The sequence below is a fragment of the Physeter macrocephalus genome, chromosome 5, assembly GCF_002837175.3.
Source record: "Physeter macrocephalus isolate SW-GA chromosome 5, ASM283717v5, whole genome shotgun sequence".
In the NCBI taxonomy this organism is placed as follows: Eukaryota; Metazoa; Chordata; class Mammalia; order Artiodactyla; family Physeteridae; genus Physeter; species Physeter macrocephalus.
In genome coordinates, this window is record NC_041218.1 from 60,378,081 (window position 1) to 60,395,927 (window position 17,847).

General features: G+C 38.7%; 1 protein-coding gene across 4 annotated transcripts in view; it reads left to right on the plus strand.

The window, feature by feature from the left end:
- Positions 1–303: 303 nt before the first annotated feature.
- Positions 304–17,847, plus strand: part of ASB4 (ankyrin repeat and SOCS box containing 4) — a 70,997-nt gene continuing 53,453 nt past the window's right edge. For all 4 annotated transcript variants that reach the window (XM_028490027.2, XM_024131747.3, XM_055085013.1 and 1 more), the window contains exons 1-2: positions 304–618; positions 11,071–11,370. In XM_028490027.2, the coding sequence (XP_028345828.1) occupies positions 432–618; positions 11,071–11,370 (487 nt within the window). In that variant the 5' untranslated portion in view covers positions 304–431. The remainder of the gene's footprint in view (positions 619–11,070; positions 11,371–17,847) is intronic.

Sequence of the window (17,847 nt, forward strand, 5' to 3'; positions counted from 1 at the left end):
CAAATTTTCATTTGTGGCTATTGGTTAATCAGAGCAAGACATTGGATCTCCAGTTGGGCAGCAGATGTTTTTACTGAGGGGAAAAAAAATAAAAGTTAAGAGCTTTTAAATCTTACATTATTACTTTGATTGTATAAGAAATAATAGTGACATTTTATTCTCTAAAATGTATTGTGAGGGTTTTCCTTCATATTGATACACTATGTTATTCAATGAATTAGTTCGTATAGAACCAGTTTAAAAGACCTGAGAGTGCAGTGACAGCCAAGAAGGATATTTTGAAGTTTGAAATGATCCCTATATAAATAGAACGGATCAGCATACTTTGGGATAAAATTAGCTGACAGTTTGTGGGCTCTCTAGCATGTGCCTGTTAGCTTGGTGCCGCTCTCCTGATAAATCACAACCCAGCTTCCAGAGGGAGAGGAAGGATGGACAGCACGGCTGCCCCTATCACTAAATCTGCAGCTGCCAAGTTAGTTAAGAGAAATTTCCTTGAGGCTCTAAAGTCAAATGACTTCGGAAAATTGAAGGCCATTTTAATCCAAAGGCAAATAGATGTGGACACAGTTTTTGAAGTTGAAGATGAGAATATGGTTTTGGCATCTTATAAACAAGGTAAAAATTATAGGTGTAATTGTAAAATCTATAGAAAATGGATTTGTTTTTTTAATGCACAGCATTAGTCACCCAATCTAAACTGGTAGCTCTTATTATTTCTTTAAATATATACTGAAAAAATATTTCTAATGTAATCATTTCTTTCTTTTTAAACTAGACAAAATCATGAGCTGGTATATGTATATATAAATATATTTTTTCTTCTCTTTACTTTCCTTCTCTTTCTGTATCCCTGTGCCTAGAATTTGAAATCCTGGATAATCATATTTAGTAATGCAATTTTCTTCTATTTCTAACTTTATTTATTCTTATAAGTACATAGAATAAAGAAACCATCTCTAGATTATGGCTAAACAGATTGCTGAGATCTAATCCAGACAGTATGACTGGCTTGGGAACAGGCTACCAGCCCTCTGTTAACAGGGCTACTTAAAGATATATCATCTCTACATCCACCTGGAGGAAGAAGAGGATTTTTGCCCCTATTTGAAGGGTTAATAAATGGGTAAGGCTGTACCGTGATACACCTTTATGATCCTTGTCATTTTAATGAGTTTTCAGTTCAGGCAGAAAAGCTGAATCCAGAAAAGCCAAAAAGTTAACTTTTTTCCATGACTACAGTGATAGATCAAAATTGTAGATCTACCTAACACGGAGTATCTGCCTTATGAGGAACTAAGGATAGCAAAAATTAGAACTGAATATTTTTATCACGGGATTTTCTGGAACCCATGCTTAATAAGTCAGAAATAAATTAGAAGTGAGATTCTGATTTCCCAAATCAGCTAGTTAATGGGAAATTTGAGTAGTGAGGCCATCTGGTAAGCAGACTGCAAACAAACACCAGTCAACATCACTTCTGTTTAAACAAAATAGGTGATAAGGTCTTGTGTACAGCATTGAGAAAGATCTTTTCTTTACGTTTAAAATACTTTCCATTTGTATATAAATCATCAGCACCATCAATTTTCAAAAATGAATACTAATGGTATATATTTCTACATTAATTTACTATCAGTTCTGAAGGAAGGATGGAATAGTTGAGGCCAGTTACTGTGTTTATGATTTTTACTTGAGGGTTTTATTATAAATTGGCATTGCTATCTTGATTGGAAAATAAAGAAGAGGTCTGTTTTTTATAAAGTGGTTGATGGAGATTCTGTTAAGAAGAAAGAATGTATACTATATGATCAGATTACTTTCATCTTATGGATTTGTTCAGTGAAAGACTGCCTGAATGCTTAATACATTTTTAAGGTATTTTTTAACACTTATATTCGTGCCTAGCTTAAATTAACTTATGTCCACGTCGGCAGGTAATTTATTTGACCCTGAGTTGTGAAGACTGCCTTTTCTCATCTGAGCATGCCAAATTGCGTAGATCATGCGAAGGTTCGGAGGTTGTGAGAAAGGAAGTTTTAGTGGCAGTTTCTGGAGAAGTGTGCTGTTTCTCTTGCTTCCAATGGTGTTATCATCCCTGAACGAGAAAAAAATGCATTTTAAAATCTTTCTGTCAATATGAGCCGACTCCCTATGGTCTTCATAGAGCTAAATTTTCATTCATGCAAATGGCTGTTTTCATAGGACTGTGCGATGGGACTTTGAATTAGGGAGAAAGCAAATTACACTCTCTGGATTTGGGGGAAAAAAAAGAACAGTAACATTCTTTTTTTTTTTTTGTTATACGCGGGCCTCTCACTGTTGTGGCCTCTTCCGTTGCGGAGCAGAGGCTTCGGACGCGCAGGCTCAGCGGCCATGGCTCACGGGCCCAGCCGCTCCCCGGCATGTGGGATCTTCCCTGACCGGGGCACGAACCCTTGACACCTGCATTGGCAGGCGGACTCTCAACCACTACGCCACCAGGGAAGCCCAAGAGTAACATTCTTATGCATGCCAGGTGGATGAATGCAAGAAATGATAGGATTTGTGGCCGTATCTTAAGGGTTTATGCAGGAAATCGTGTGTGTGCACGTACACGTGTGTGTATAGAAAGAAATACACTTACTCTCTGTTTAATGTGAATATGGGTATAAGAATCTGTCTCTTCAATCTTAATCCCAGATTGAAGCCTCATTTTCTTCAGTTTCTTCAGATATTTTCACATGGCTCCCAGCCTAATTATCAAACTTTTTATTTTAGTCAGGAACGGAAGTGATGCATAGAATCCTAGTTGCTAGCCAAGCAAAGTAGACCTAAGTGGTTATATCAGTTTCTAAGTCACAGAGGAATTCCCAGGGACTAGTGTAGAGCTGAGCAGGCTACACTGGTCATTTGTTCGTTAGTTAGTTAGAATTAGTTAGTTCCTTTCTGAATAATTCTAAGGAATGAGACACTTTGTGTCCTTGAAGGGTATGTGACTAGATTAAACTTTGTGAGACTTTATTAAATCACAGCAGACTTTTTGGATGTTGAATGCTGTTGAATTGCTATGCATTAGTTTTTGATTTTTTTAAGCACTTTAAAAAATCTCTACAACAGAAAAGTGCACAAATCATAAGTGTGAAGCTTGATTAATTTTCACAAAATAGACATATGCAACCCGCATCCAGAAGAAGAAATAGAACATTACCTATTTACTTTTAAAGTGTGGGAATCTTCAGGTTTTAGTAATTTTGGGCTTACTAAGCAAGACAATGTGTAAAATCTAGAACATACTATGTTACCTTTAAATTTGCTTGTGTAATTAGTAACGTAATCTGTATTCAACATTTGATTGTCCTGTGGAAGATCAACAGTGGTACGTTTAATCCCAAATAATTTTTGTTTCTTTTAGGACATAGGATTTTACATAGGATTTTTTAAAGTGACCACATTTTCTCCCCTAATTATGGTATGTTTAAGCCAGTATGAATGCAAGTTTATACTTTTTGTCAAGGCAACTCAGAAGTCTGTTGGTGAAGAAATCAACTTGGAATCTAAACATTGCAACCCCCAATCCACAATCTAAATGGTACACTAATAATCAAAAGTTGACCTCCTAAGCAAATATAAAATATGGACTTTGTGAGGAAGGTAGAACAAAGTGTCTGGAAATTCACTTCTGCTTCCCCATCTCACTGAGTAACTTCTCTCACCTGTGAGACAGAGAACAGATTTAGAAGCCAGCATCCAGGTTCAGATGGTGGGCCCTGCCTAGCCCCAGCACCTAATAATGATTCTTAAAGTTTGAGACATCTCATTCTATTTTTTCAAGTTATTTTAAACTTCATAATCAAATCTTCAGATAAAATTATGTTTTATCAATTAAAAATATTTCTCTCACACTTTGTAAAGCAAACATTAAAAACATTCTGGTTGGGAATTCCCTGGTGGTCCAGTGGTTAAGAATCCACCTTCCAATGCAGGGGATGCAGGTTTTGTCCCTGGTGGGGGAACTAACATCCCACATGCTGTGGGGAACGAAACCCGCGCACTATAGAGCCCTCGAGCCACAACTAGAGAGAAGCCCAGGTGCTGCAACTAAGACCCGACGCAGCCAAATAATAATAAAATAAAATTTTTTAAAAAGGAAAGCCATTCTTTAAAAAAAAGAAACATTCTGGTTGGCATTTGCATTATCTCCTAGAGAATGGCAGATATATGGGTCTGAAAAGTAAAAACAAGTAAGCAAAATTACATCTACCAGCTGACCACTTTAAAATGGGAATGAAGTGAAGAAAAGTTAAATACACGAACAACTTTTAACTGCCAAATGCAATTAGCAGTTGAATAGTCAAGGGATGTCAATTATATAAAGTTTGTTATGAGCCAAGTGCACAGTATTTATAGTGAAAGTGGGTCTCTAAGAAAACGCAAAGCTATTCATATTGGTTCTCTACTAGGCGATCTCCATACGGGAAACGTGAATATCCATAAAGCTGTTTCCAACGGTTTTTCAACCACACATTTGATTCTCCTTCAGATGCATGAGCCTTGGCTTATTAATGTTACAGGCAGAATATCATACTTATCTCTTTGGTATGGAATTCCCTAGTCAGCAAGGTTAATCAGAGTCCTTTTATTAATCAGCGTAATGCACTTTAAGTACTTCGTTTGTGGCCCACAGCCGCAGGTTCTTTGGTTGATAGTCATATTTTTAATTAAAATAACCAATGAATGATTTCACTGGAAAACTTTCTGGCAGGTACTCTATCTACTAAGTAGCAACTGCCTTCCAAATATCTTGAAAGCTCTTATTTTCACTCTCTTAATGAGTCATCTTCTTATCACCTAATTTTCCTCTTTGCCAGAAATTCACTTTCCTACTTTCCTACTGCCATCCCAGGGTTCTTTTCCTTTCCTAGATGTTCACATTTTTTTCTTTTAAATTTTACATTTCAAGCTTTTTTTTTTCTCCCCTGGGGAAACTCTGAGATTTATCCTGAAAATATTAGTTATTAAAAAATAGGCAAGAATTGTGCTCCAGCCTGTAATCCTTCAGGACTGTGTAAATACGTGGACACAGCAGAGCAAATGTCTGCTTATCCAGCCATGAGCAGTGTGTGTAACCTTTGGCTGTAATAACAGAGGCTTCTTGTGTGTGGGGTTCTTTGGACTCAGATAACATTACAGCAGATAACTGTGGCAGAGCAAGGCTTAGCTGAAGATTTACCAGAGATGTGTATATCCCCCCAAACACTGGAGCAGAATCAAACCTTCCAAAACGTGGCCCAAACACTTCGCTCCTTACTATATTTCCTGAGCCGGGGGTTTTCTACTCAGTGACTCAGGCATATCTCTGGATTCAGATTTAAATTAAACACACACACACACACACACACACACACACACACACACACACACACACAGCATTGGTCTGTGTATTTTTGTAGGGGCATAACTCCTAAATTCCTTTAGAACTTTGCTGAGAATTGATATTGGTTTGGAGGTGGACTGCATGTAGCTTTCAGATCATTGATGGCTATTTAGAGATTTGGGGGAGACTAGGTATACAAACATGGGCACTTCCTGCTACTTAATCTCTACAGGATATTTATCCTCATTTGTAAAGTGGAGGCTTTGTCAAGACCCCCTCTAGATCTCCTGCATGCTGATAATCTTCAATGTTTTGAAGGGGAAATTATATAAACAGATTAAGTGTCATGGTCTGGGGAAGGTAAAAAGTAATGGTAGGTGCTATAAATCCACATGGGTGTGGCCTATGTTTGAGAGTTCTCTCTGGGATTTTTTCCTAGGAGAAAGAATCTGTATTTTCTTCTCAGTTAAGCTCATTGCTCAAGCAGAGCTCAAGCAGAAGGCATCACTGCCCACAGACTGCAGACCTGGGGTAAGAACCAAGTAGTTTACATTAGGGGAAGCAGTGCCTTCCTCACCTCTGGCCCCATCAAGGGCTTTGTCCCTGGGTTTTACTCCCTCCCCACAGTCCTTTGTGCAATCTGAGCACACAGTCAAAGGGCATCCTGGACTCTGCAGAAGTGAGCATAGGGGGGCCTTTTGAAAGACAAATGCTAAGAATAAATCACATTTTGAGTTCTGAAGCCCTGGGACAATATTGCTGTGGAAAGAAGGGAGAGTGTACAAAATGAATCTGCCTGATTAGTTAACTGTATTTCTGTCATGCTGTGACCATTGGGGGTTACATTTTGCGGGACAAATTTTGATCTCTTGACATACCAGCATCAACACAAGTGTGTTAATGGGTGCTGCATCACTGTGGTTTTTTGGCAATGGCATTACCTCAAGTTTGGTCCTCAGTGAGGGTAGGTGTGGTGGAAAGGACACTCCTGCTTGTTTCCACACTTGGTTCACAGTGACCTGTGGCCGTATCGTCATTTAAAGGTGGTGATTGTATGTGTGTGGCCTGTTTGCTGTGGACTGCTTCTGTCTCTGCAGTGGGCTTTCCTGCTTTGCAAGGGCTTGAATTATCCAGAAACTCCTCCCCACTACCCCCCACCAAAGTTCTGCAATGCAGCTTCAAGATACATTGCAACAGACCCTGATCTGTATCCGACTATCTATTCTCTTCCTATCTCTCCACTCAGCTCCCTAGGGGCACCAGCTAAGGTGTCTTGCTGCCACCCACCCATCTACGTTCCTACCACCCACATTCCTTTCTAGGAGAGGTGAGTTGTAGGCACAATTCCATTTATGAGGTTGGCTGAATTCCAACACTTGGCCATCTCTGAGCCTAATTTACTAGTTAATGATTATGATTATAGGACACACAGATGAAACTGAATGAGAGGTCAAGGATGACCGATTCACGTAATAAACAGGCAGGATAGATTCTATAGGTGCTACTGGGAATTTAGGAGGAAGAAAAAAAAATCAACCAGCAAATGTATCTCCATATCAGAGATGTGACAGATAGATGAATTCGGGATCTTCTTTCTTTCCTTATGATTTGTGAAGCAGGCTTGGCGCTAAACCTATTCTACTTCCACAAAGACAAAGACAGATGGAAACCCTGCATTGCAGATATTCTGAGTCCATTAGCTTGCACTGAGGCAGACTTATGGCTCTAGCAGGCTGAAAAAGTGGCAGTTTTCTCATCTGGAAAATGAAAGGCTTGGACTGGATAATCTTCCCTCCAGCGCTAACATTCTGTGTTTCTTTGATTTTACATCAAAATGGTGTTTTCTTAATCAGCTCTCTGCTGCTTCCTTTCTGAGATCATTTTTCTTACCACTGCAGAAGCAGACTTGAGTTTCCAATCAGTTGTTGCATAGAGCTGCCTAATCTTTGCTGTTAATTGGCAAGCAAAACACACTCCAGTTTTCAGATCTGGAACCAGCTTCTTTGCAAGACAGTTAGAAGAGGCTGTCTTTGCAAATTGCTTGTAGAGGAAATTTGAGTATTAAGATGACTAAGTATTGGTGTTAAGTGATTCATTCCTTATCAAAAGCAGGTTGCATACCATATAGCTTAAAAACTATGCTTGGAACACAGATTCAATGTGCACAGCTAAATGGAAATGTATATATGGATATATACAAGTGTATCGTGTGTGCATATCTATTTACACACACACACTCACACACACACACACAGAGGCACAGGGTTGATCCTCCCCAGTCCAGACTGTCTGTGAAACTATTTGTCTCTACCAGGGAAAATCCATATCACCAAATAACTTCCCTTTTCAGTGTCTGAAATCTGGAATTAGTATTTTAGAACTTAATCTATTGTATGAATACAGATTCCTACATAAATTCAGATAATCCTAAGAGGGTCACACTTTAAACAATCCTCAGTCTATTAGACCTTAGTGTAAATTAACTTTGGATTTCTTTTTTTTTTTTTTTTTTTTTTTTTTTTGGTACGCGGGCCTCTCACTGTTGTGGCCTCTCCCGTTGCGGAGCACAGGCTCCGGACGCGCAGGCTCAGCGGCCATGGCTCACGGGCCTAGCCGCTCTGCGGCATGTGGGATCCTCCCAGACCGGGGCGCGAACCCGGTTCCCCTGCATCGGCAGGCAGACGCGCAACCACTGCGCCACCAGGGAAACCCCTGGATTTCTTTTTAAAGAACAACTTTGGATAAGGGGAGAGTTGGGAGGACGAGAAAGCAGAATGGCCCTAGAATTCTGAGTGAGATGAAAAGAGATTAAAGTGTGTGAGTGTGTGTGTGTGTGTGTGTGTGTGTGTGTGTGTGTGTGTGTGTCTGTCTGTCTGTCTGTCTAGGTTGGAGGGTGGGCCATACAAAAACAAACTTCTGGTTGGGAGCATTCATTCACTCAGGATTAATCAACATTGTGCATAACCCTATAAATAACCTCTTTTTAAAAAAAATATAAATTTATTTATTTTTGGCTGCGTTGGGTCTTCGTTGCTGTGCATGGGCTTTCTCTAATTGTGGTGAGCGGGGGCTACTTTTCGTTGGCAGTGCACGGGTTTCTCATTGCGGTGGCTTCTCTTGTTGCGGAGCACAGGCTCTAGACGCGCGGGCTTCAGTAGTTGCGGCTTGTGGGCTCTAGAGTGCAGGCTCAGTAGTTGTGGCGCACGGGCTTAGTTGCTCCACAGCATGTGGCGTCTTCCTGGACCAGGGTTCGAACCCATGTCCCCTGCATTGGCAGACAGATTCTCAACCACTGCACCACCAGGGAAGCCCTAAATGGCCTCTTTAAACTAAATTATTTTTCCCCCTGGACAGGAGCACAACAGTTTATTTTAATTTTATTTATTTTTATAAATAGTAATACACGCACAGGTACTAAATTTAAAAACTCAAGGGGAGCATTGAAGGATAAGTAAATCTATGTTCTTGTCCCCCAGTCCCCACCAGTGCAACCAGTTTCTAGTGTTAGGTGTTTATAAATATTTTCTTACCTGTTAGCCTTTATGCACACTCTTCGGCTCCCTGTTTCTCTCACTCAATAATATATCTTGAGATTTTTTCCATACCAGTATACACAGAACCGCCCCCTTCTTTGTAATGGCTGTATAGTGTTCCACTGTACGGATGTACATACTTTATTTAAACAGTCTCCTATTGATGAAGATTGAGGTTGTTTCCAATCACTAACCATTAAGAACAATGCTGTAGTGCAGTGCATGTTGTTGTCCTGGGCCAGGTTACCAGGATTTATAACTCCCGGGAACTTCATACTCTTCATAAAGAGTTCAATGCAAGTAGTGTTCCTGGGAGTTGTGTAATACAGTGGCCCTTATATAGCATTTCACACATGAGTGAATGTACTTGTAGGTTAAATACCCAGGAGTGGTGCATAGGTAGTTCTTTTCACTTAAATGAGAGACTTTTAATACCTGATCACCAGGCCCACCTTTAACGTGGTCATCATCCTCTGAGTACCCTCCAGATGCTCATTTTTGTTGCCCAGAAGTATTCACAATATTTTAGATTTTTCTGACCTCATCTAATCAGTGAAGAATACAACTTTTACTTCTCTTGTTCTGGGTGCTATACCCTATTAATGTAGCTAAAGATTGTATCAGCATTTGGGCAGCTTCATCTTACTGTTGGCTCATTTCTAGATTATTGTCAACTCAAATACTTAGGTTTTTCCTCAAATAAATTACCATTAAATCATAATCTTCTGGGACTTCCCCGATGGTTCAGTGGTTAAGACTCCACACTTCCAATGCAGGGGACATGTGTTCGATCCCTGGTTGGGGAACGAAGATCCCATATCCCACACGGTGCGGCCAAAATATTAAATAAATAAATAAAGACGATCTTTCCAAAAAAAATCTAAAAAAAAAACAAACTCATAATCTGCTTACCTTGTACTCGCATAGTGGAATTTTTACAACCTATTGTAAAAACAAACTTCTGATTTATCCATGTTAAAATTTATTTTGTTGTTTCCACCCTAGAGTCTCTTCTAAGCTGTTGAGCTATGTCTGCATCTTCATCTTGCCATTAAATATTTCATCTTTCTGTACCTATTTTCCATTCTCCACTCATAGTGAACTTAATGCCATGGCTCTGGGTATTGACATTGAAAAAAAGATTTATAAAGTTATCTTTGTTATAGCTTGTCAAAATGGCAATCATTGGACACTTGGGAAAAAAGGACTAGTTCAGTGTTTAGAAGTCAGAGGTAAGAGGGAAAAAGGAAAGAGAAAGAGAGAGGGTGAGAGGGAGGGAGGGTGGAGGGAGAGAGAGAGAGAGAGATTTCCAACAACTAATGGGAAAATTTTATTTAAGATCTCAGTTCTAGGAACAACTGTGCTTCTCCTGACCAATTAATTTGTGTATAGCTTGTGGGCATAGTTAATTGTGCAACACATCATGTTTTCCTGTTTATTTTGGCTGCTGGGAAGTTCAAAGGCAAATTTACAGTGTGGTTCTAGCATATATAGAACACAGTTTATATTTTGGGTACCTATCTGACCCTGAACCTCTTTTTATTTTCCTTCCTTATTTTTTCCTTTGCCCTTATTTTCTAGATCACTAAAAAAATCTTGTGTAAAATTTGTAAGCTGCTATAAATTCTTAATTCTTCTTCCGAAAGAGGTGTTGTATAAACTGATAGACAGGCAAATAAAATCTTGGTGTGACAGATTTTCTAAAGACATCAAATACATTCATACCTTAACTTGACAATAGCAACAAGTAGAGGGAAAAAGAACTGTGATGGAATGAAAATTATAAGCTTGTAAGTAACAGCTTTGGAATCATTCAAGAAAATGATTGGGAGTTAAAAAAATTCTTTAATAAGAATGTCATGTAAATCATCATGTAAAATAAAATACAGTCACATAAATGAAGGTCTCAAACACAAATGCCTTGGACAGCCAGGAAGGTAAAGTAAATGAAGGACCAAGATAATAGGGAATAGTAGAGAGCCCCTGTCCCATTTAAGTAATCCAATACACTACTAAGCTAAACATTTGCAGATCCATCAGCCACTAGTTTACAACTTCCAAATCATCCCCCAATTTTATAAATGTGACAAAAGTAAAATACTTTGTAAAAATCCTCACTAATTCTCACAGGGACAAATCCTAGGCCAAGAAGTTAAACTTTCTCTCCCTTTCTTTTTTCAGGTTATTGGTTGCCTAGTTACAAATTAAAGTCTTCCTGGGCCACGGGCCTGCATCTTTCTGTCTTGTTTGGTCACGTGGAATGTCTTCTGGTGCTACTGGACCACAATGCTACAATCAACTGTAGACCTAATGGGAAAACCCCTCTTCATGTGGCTTGTGAAATGGCCAACTTGGATTGTGTTAAGATTCTCTGTGACCGTGGAGCAAAGCTCAATTGCTACTCCTTAAGTGGACACACAGCTTTACACTTCTGTACAACTCCAAGCTCCATCCTCTGTGCCAAGCAATTGGTTTGGAGAGGTAAGCCTTTCTGAGTGGCTGACATTGTCATCTACCTGCCCAGTCATGGTTTTGAAAATTGGTGACCCTTACTTACCTCTGGCAATATAGTACGTATCTCTATTCATTAAGCCTAATTCAGGGGGCCCTAAAAATATGTAGAGAGATAGTTATGTTGGCCCCGGTCATTCAGTGATGATCACATTGAATTCTTATTACTGTTTTAATTGTAGGAGTCTCGTTAATTTACACATTTATTTAACAATATTTATTAGCTTCTATGATGTCAGGTAATGTGCTAAGAAAGTAAAAAGAGAAAATAGTTTCTGCCCTCTAGGAGCTTATATTCTAGTAGGGGAGATGAATATTGATGAAATAAATTATAAATACATAACTGTAAATTGGGAAAGGAGCAAAATAAGGTGCTATGAAAGAGAACGTCAGGAGTAAACTATTATAAAAGGTATAAAACTTCTCTAAAGATACGATTTTTTTTTTTTTTTTAATGCGGTACACGGGCCTCTCACTGTTGTGGCCTCTCCCGTTGCGGAGCACAGGCTCCGGACGCGCAGGCTCAGCGGCCATGGCTCACGGGCCTAGCTGCTCCGCGGCATGTGGGATCTTCCCGGACCAGGGCACGAACCCGTGTCCCCTGCATCGGCAGGCGGATTCTCAACCACTGCGCCACCAGGGAAGCCCTAAAGATATGATATTTAAGCTGAAACTTTATAATGAGAAGGAGCTGGCCATTAAAAACAAGAGCAAAGAAGAAAAGTCTAGGGATAGGGAATAGCATGTGCAAAGTTGCTAGGGGAGCAAAAAACTTGGAATATCCAACACATGGAAGAAGGCCAGTATGGCCAGAATATCATGGGGGGTGGGTGGGAGGGATAAGAGGGTAGAGCGGAGTGCCGCCAGATGACATTGGATGTGTTAGATCATATATGGCCTGATGGGTGCCAAGTGTGGGGTTTAGAAATGGAGCCACTGAAAAGTATAAAGCAAGGCAATGACACGGTTTAACTTTAACTTAAGATCATCAGTATGGGGTCATTCATAAGCTGGGTTGGAGAAGGCCAAGAATGGAAGCAGGGAGACCAGCAGGGAAACTCTTGCAATAGTGTAGGTGAGGGGGATGATGATTTGCACTAAGGGGAAAGCTTGGATAGGAAAATTAGAAAATGGGTTTGCAATATGTTTTAGAAGCAGAATTGGTGGGACTTGGAGATGGATTTGATATAGGTGGGGGTGGGGCTGGGTGACAGAAAAGGAAGTTTCAAGAATCATTGCCAAGTTTCTGGCTTTAGAAGATGGCTGGATATTGATGCCATTTTTTAAGTTGGGAAAAATTGGGGAAGAAGCATGCATGTGGGGAAGATCGTTATACCATTTTTTTTAAGTTGGGTTTACAGAGGTATAATTTATATACCGTAAATTCACTGTTTTTGAGTAATAGATAGTCGTGAAACCATTCACCACAATTATCTCAAAAAATCCCCCGATGCCCTTGGTAGTTAATTCCCTCACTCTCCCCCCACCCCTGGCAACTATTGATCTGTTTTCTGTCCCTTTAGTTTCATCTTTTCAGAATGTCATATTAATTAAATTATACAATATGTAACCTTTTGAGGCTGGTTTCTCCAGTTTAGCATAATGCATTTGAGATTCATCAATGTGACTGCACTCACCAGTAAATCAGACCTTTTTATTGCTGAATAGTATTCCGTGTATAGATGTAACACAGTTTATTCACTCCCTAGTAGAGGGGCATTTGGATTGCTTCTAGTTTTTGACAATTTTGAAAAAAGCTGCTATGAACATTTGCATACACGTTCTTGTATGGACATGTTTCATGTCACTTGGATAAACACCTAGGAGTGGGAAGATGGGTTGTATGGTAAGTTTATAAGAAACTGCCAAACTGTTTTCCAAAGTGCTTGTACCCTTTTGCATTTCCGCCAGCAGTGTGTAAGAGTTCCTGTTATCCTCCATCCTTGTCAGAACTTTGTAATGTCAGATTTTTAAAAATTGTTTTAGCCATTCTAATAAGTATTAATAACATCTCATTATGATTTTAATTTGAATTCCTCTAATGACCAAAGACATTGAGTATGTGTTCATGTATTTATCTGCCAGCTGTGTGTTCACTTTGGTGAAATACCTGTTCATTTCTTTTGCTGCTTTTTTTTTTTAAATGGTTGTTTGTCTTCTTGTTATTGATCTGTGAGAGTTCTTAATATATTTTGGATACTAGCCCTTTGTCACATATGTGTTTTGCAAATATTTTAATTCATTCTTTGGATTTTCATTTTTCTAATGGTGTTTTTAAAAGAGCAGAAGTATTTAATTTTGATAAATTCAGTTTACCAATTTTTACCTCTTATGGTTTGTGCTTTCTGTGTTCTAGCTAAGAAATGTTTGATTAACCCAAGTAACAAAGGTTTTCTCCTATGTTTTTCTTCTAGAAGTTTTATAATTTCAGGTTTTACTTTTATATCTTTGATTCGTTTTGAGTTATTTTTTGCATATGGTGTGAGGTATAGGTTGAAGTTCATCTTTTTTCGTGTATGGATGGCCACTTTTTTCAACATCATTTGTTGAAAAGATTATTCTTTCACCATTGAATTGTTTTGATATTTTTCTCAAAAGTCAATTGGCCAGGACTTCCCTGGTGGTCCAGTGGTTGAGACTTCACCTTCCAAGGGTGCAGGTTCGATCCCTGGTCGGGGAGCTAAGATCCCACATGCCTCACAGCCAAATAACCAAAACATAAAACAGAAGCAATATTGTAACAAATTCAATAAATACTTTAAAAATGGTCCACATAAAAAAAATCTTTTAAAAAAAGTCAATTGGCCGAATATGTATGGGTCTGTTGATCTATATATCTATTTTTTGCCCATCCTCCACTGACTTGGTTGCTTTATATCAAGTCTCAAAAGCACATAGAGTGAGTCCTTCTAGGTTAGTTTTAAACATGAGAGGTTTCAGACCTCTTTGAGACATCAAAGTGAATAAGTCAAGGATGCACTTGATATAAAAGTATATATTTCAGAAAAGAGCTCTGAACTAAAGCAGTAAGTTTAGGAGCCATTGACCTATAGATTGTATTTGAAGCCAAGGAAATCAAGGAACTCACCTGGATAAACAGTGTAGAAAGATAAAAGAGAACTTAGGACCAAGCTCTGACAAATTCTTATGTTTAGATGTTAGCAGGATGGAGAGGAGGCAATAAAAGAGAGTGAAATTATTCTAGGGTTTTGATTTCTCTTCCTTGTGATAACCACTTTCCTCTATAATTCTTTATTTCTAAGAATGTGTTAAAATATATTCCACACTAAAAAAAAAAAAAGAGTGAAATGGATTGATAAATGAAGTTGGAGAAAATCCAAGAGCATTTTTGGCCTCAGAGAAACTAAAAAAAAGGCAGGTTCAAGAATGGGGGAGTGGTCAGCTGTATTGATAGCTACTGAGAGGTTTAATCAGATGTTCATTAGATTGAGTGACAGAGTTATCACTGACAAAAATCGTTCTGGTGAAATGGTAGGTGCAGAAGCCAGATCAGAATATGTGAATGGGAGGTTAGAAACTAGAGATGGCATATGCTGACAACTGTTAAAAGAAATTTGGCTGCAAATGTGAGCATAAGAGTAGCATGATTGCTGAAGGGGGTTGTGGGGGGGCGTTTGTCACAGGAGACTATTATCTACAGTTGAAGATAAAAGGAAATGTTTGGGGACTTCCCTGGTGGCGCAGTGGTTAAGAATCTGCCTGCCAATGCAGGGGACATGGGTTCGAGCCCTGGTCCAGGAAGATCCCACATGCCGCGGAGCAACTAAGCCCGTGTGCCACAACTACTGAGCCCGCGCTCTAGAGCCCGTGAGCCACAACTACTGAGCCCGTGTGCCACAACTACTGAAGCCCGAGCACCTAGAGCCCGTGCTCTGCAACAAGAGAAGCCACCACACCGCGACGAAGAGTAGCCCCCATCCGCTGCAACTAGAGAAGGCCCGTGCGCAGCAACGAAGACCAATTGCAACCAAAAAAAAAGGAAATGTTTGTACGCTGAAGGAAATGATTTATAGAAAGCAAACAGTTGAAGATGCATGTAAGAGGATAACTGAAAGTTACAAATCTTAGAGAAGTTGAGATGGGATGAAATCCAGAGACCTTGAGACACATCCTCCTTTTCAGCAGGTGAGCCAAAGTAAAAGATGGTTTTAATGCCAAAGCACTTGTAGATTTGGTTGTGGTAAGATGAGGGAGTCCCTATCTGGTACAAAGTCATCAGCAAAAATGAGAGCAGAAAGACTGGAAATTGGATGAGAGAGGGGAAGATATGGAAAGGTCATGGGGAAAGAATGGGAGGACATGCTTGAAGATGCTATGGTCTTCTCAACCTGTGAGAACTAAAGGGAAAAAAAAATCAACCCGGCTTATTCTCCTTCTTGCCTGCCCTGGGAGGAAGGGCCTAGTGCAGAGATGCTTGGAGAAGGACAGGCATCCATTGGAGCTTATCCACTTTACCTTCCCGCATGGGGCCATCACCACCTTTCACATTTACTTATACATTTATTTTTAGATTTAGGTTTTTTTTTTTTTGATTTAGTTTTTTAAATCTACATTTTAACTAATTAATTTAAACTTTTAAGCTGTTTATCTTCAAAATTTTTGGAAAGTTAAGAAATTATATATTTGTTTAATTATTGATCTTTTATATCGCTGCCTTTTCTTCAACCATGGACTAACTGTGAGCTCCTGACCTCGTCTTTCCTCAGAGGTGTTACCACACAGCTTTCCCAGAGGACACAGTTATTCCCTTTATCCCTGTCGACAGAGGGAGACCTACCTAGAGAGGGAGGAGTAAAGAGGTAGGAGGAGACTGAGCAACGCCCCCTGTAGGCTGACACAAGGAATTGGACTGATAACCCGAGAGGAAGACTAGAAGGAAGTCTATTAAAGATAACTGACCCTTTAGCACTACGTCATCAAAGGCTGAAGCCATAACAAGAAAGATAAATTAGAAAACACAAAAATGTTTGTTCCAACATCTGTGTGGCAAACAGATTGTAAAGTTAAAAAGCAGTCATAAAACTGGGAAAAATATTTGGGACTATATGACAAAGGGCTCATATCCTTACTATGTAAAGAAACTTTAAAAATTAAAGTTAGGAGGGTAACAACTAAGAGGAAAAAAAAAGAAAAGCACAAAGGGACCAAGAACAGGAATAGGTATTTCAGAAAAAAAAACAGGTGAGCATATAAATGACAAATAAAGGTAACATAATGATCACTTGTATTGTAATCAGCAAAATGTCAATTAAAAATAAGAATTAGATGTTTTGTTGTGTTTATTACATTAACAAAGATATCAAAGATGATAATACATATGTTGACAAACACGTGGGGCAGTGCTCTCACACAGGCTTAATGGAGTGAAAATGCATACGATTGAGGGGAATATCAAAAGCTTAAAACCTTTTTAAACTCAGAAATTCTGCCTCTAGGATTAGGGACTAATTCAGCACCTTTTGACTCAGGGTTCTCATTGATGTAGGGCCTCAAATTCAGACTTTGGATATATCTCTAAACAAGGTTATACACTGAGTCAGAGATAACTGATGAGAAAGAAAGACATTTATCATGTAACAGAATTGTGCTTGGTCACAGGATCTGTAGTACACTAGAAATTGAGACTTCTCCTAATTCTATGAGAATCTTCAAAATAGTGTAGTTATAGTGTGTTTTGTTTTATATTTTTGCAATAAAATCTTTGATTGGTTAAGGAATACATTTAAAATATACCACAATTTTAAAAGATACATATTGGCATTTTTAATTTTTAATGTACTTAGAGCCTCAAAAAAGTTGCCTGATTTCTTTTTGCCCTCAGAGAGTCATTTATATTACTGAAATACTTAAAAATATTTTTATATATAATAGAAAAATTTAAGCTGTTACCTCCATACCATACAGACGTTAAAAATGATATGGTAAAAGAATGTTTATTGACATAGAAAGATTTTTTAAAAATAAGTTCATAGGAGTGTATGAACTGCATAAACTTATTTTTCTAAAAATTATATATGATTATGCATATCAGAAAATAATATCTGAATTATGAGTCAAACTTGATAGCATAAGTAATATTTAGCTGTAGCTAAGTAACTTCAAAAAAGCAAATTTGTTATGTCAGATCCTTACTCTTAGAATAAGTGTTTTTTTTAAGTGTGGTACCTGGAAAATATTTCAAAACAAAATAAAACTGTAAATCAGGTAATTGGGTAAAATTTCACCCATTTCATGAATGGAGAAAAAGAGAAAAGGAGAAGAGAAGTGCTTGGAGGTAATCTTCTAGTCTGGAAATTCTAGAAGACTATCAGCATCTTGCAGCCTTTCTTTTGCATTTTTATGTCTTCAGTTTCTTGGACAGTGCTTGGCACATAGGAAGTACTCAATAAATGGTCTCTGACTGATCTGGGAATGGCTCCAGGAGCC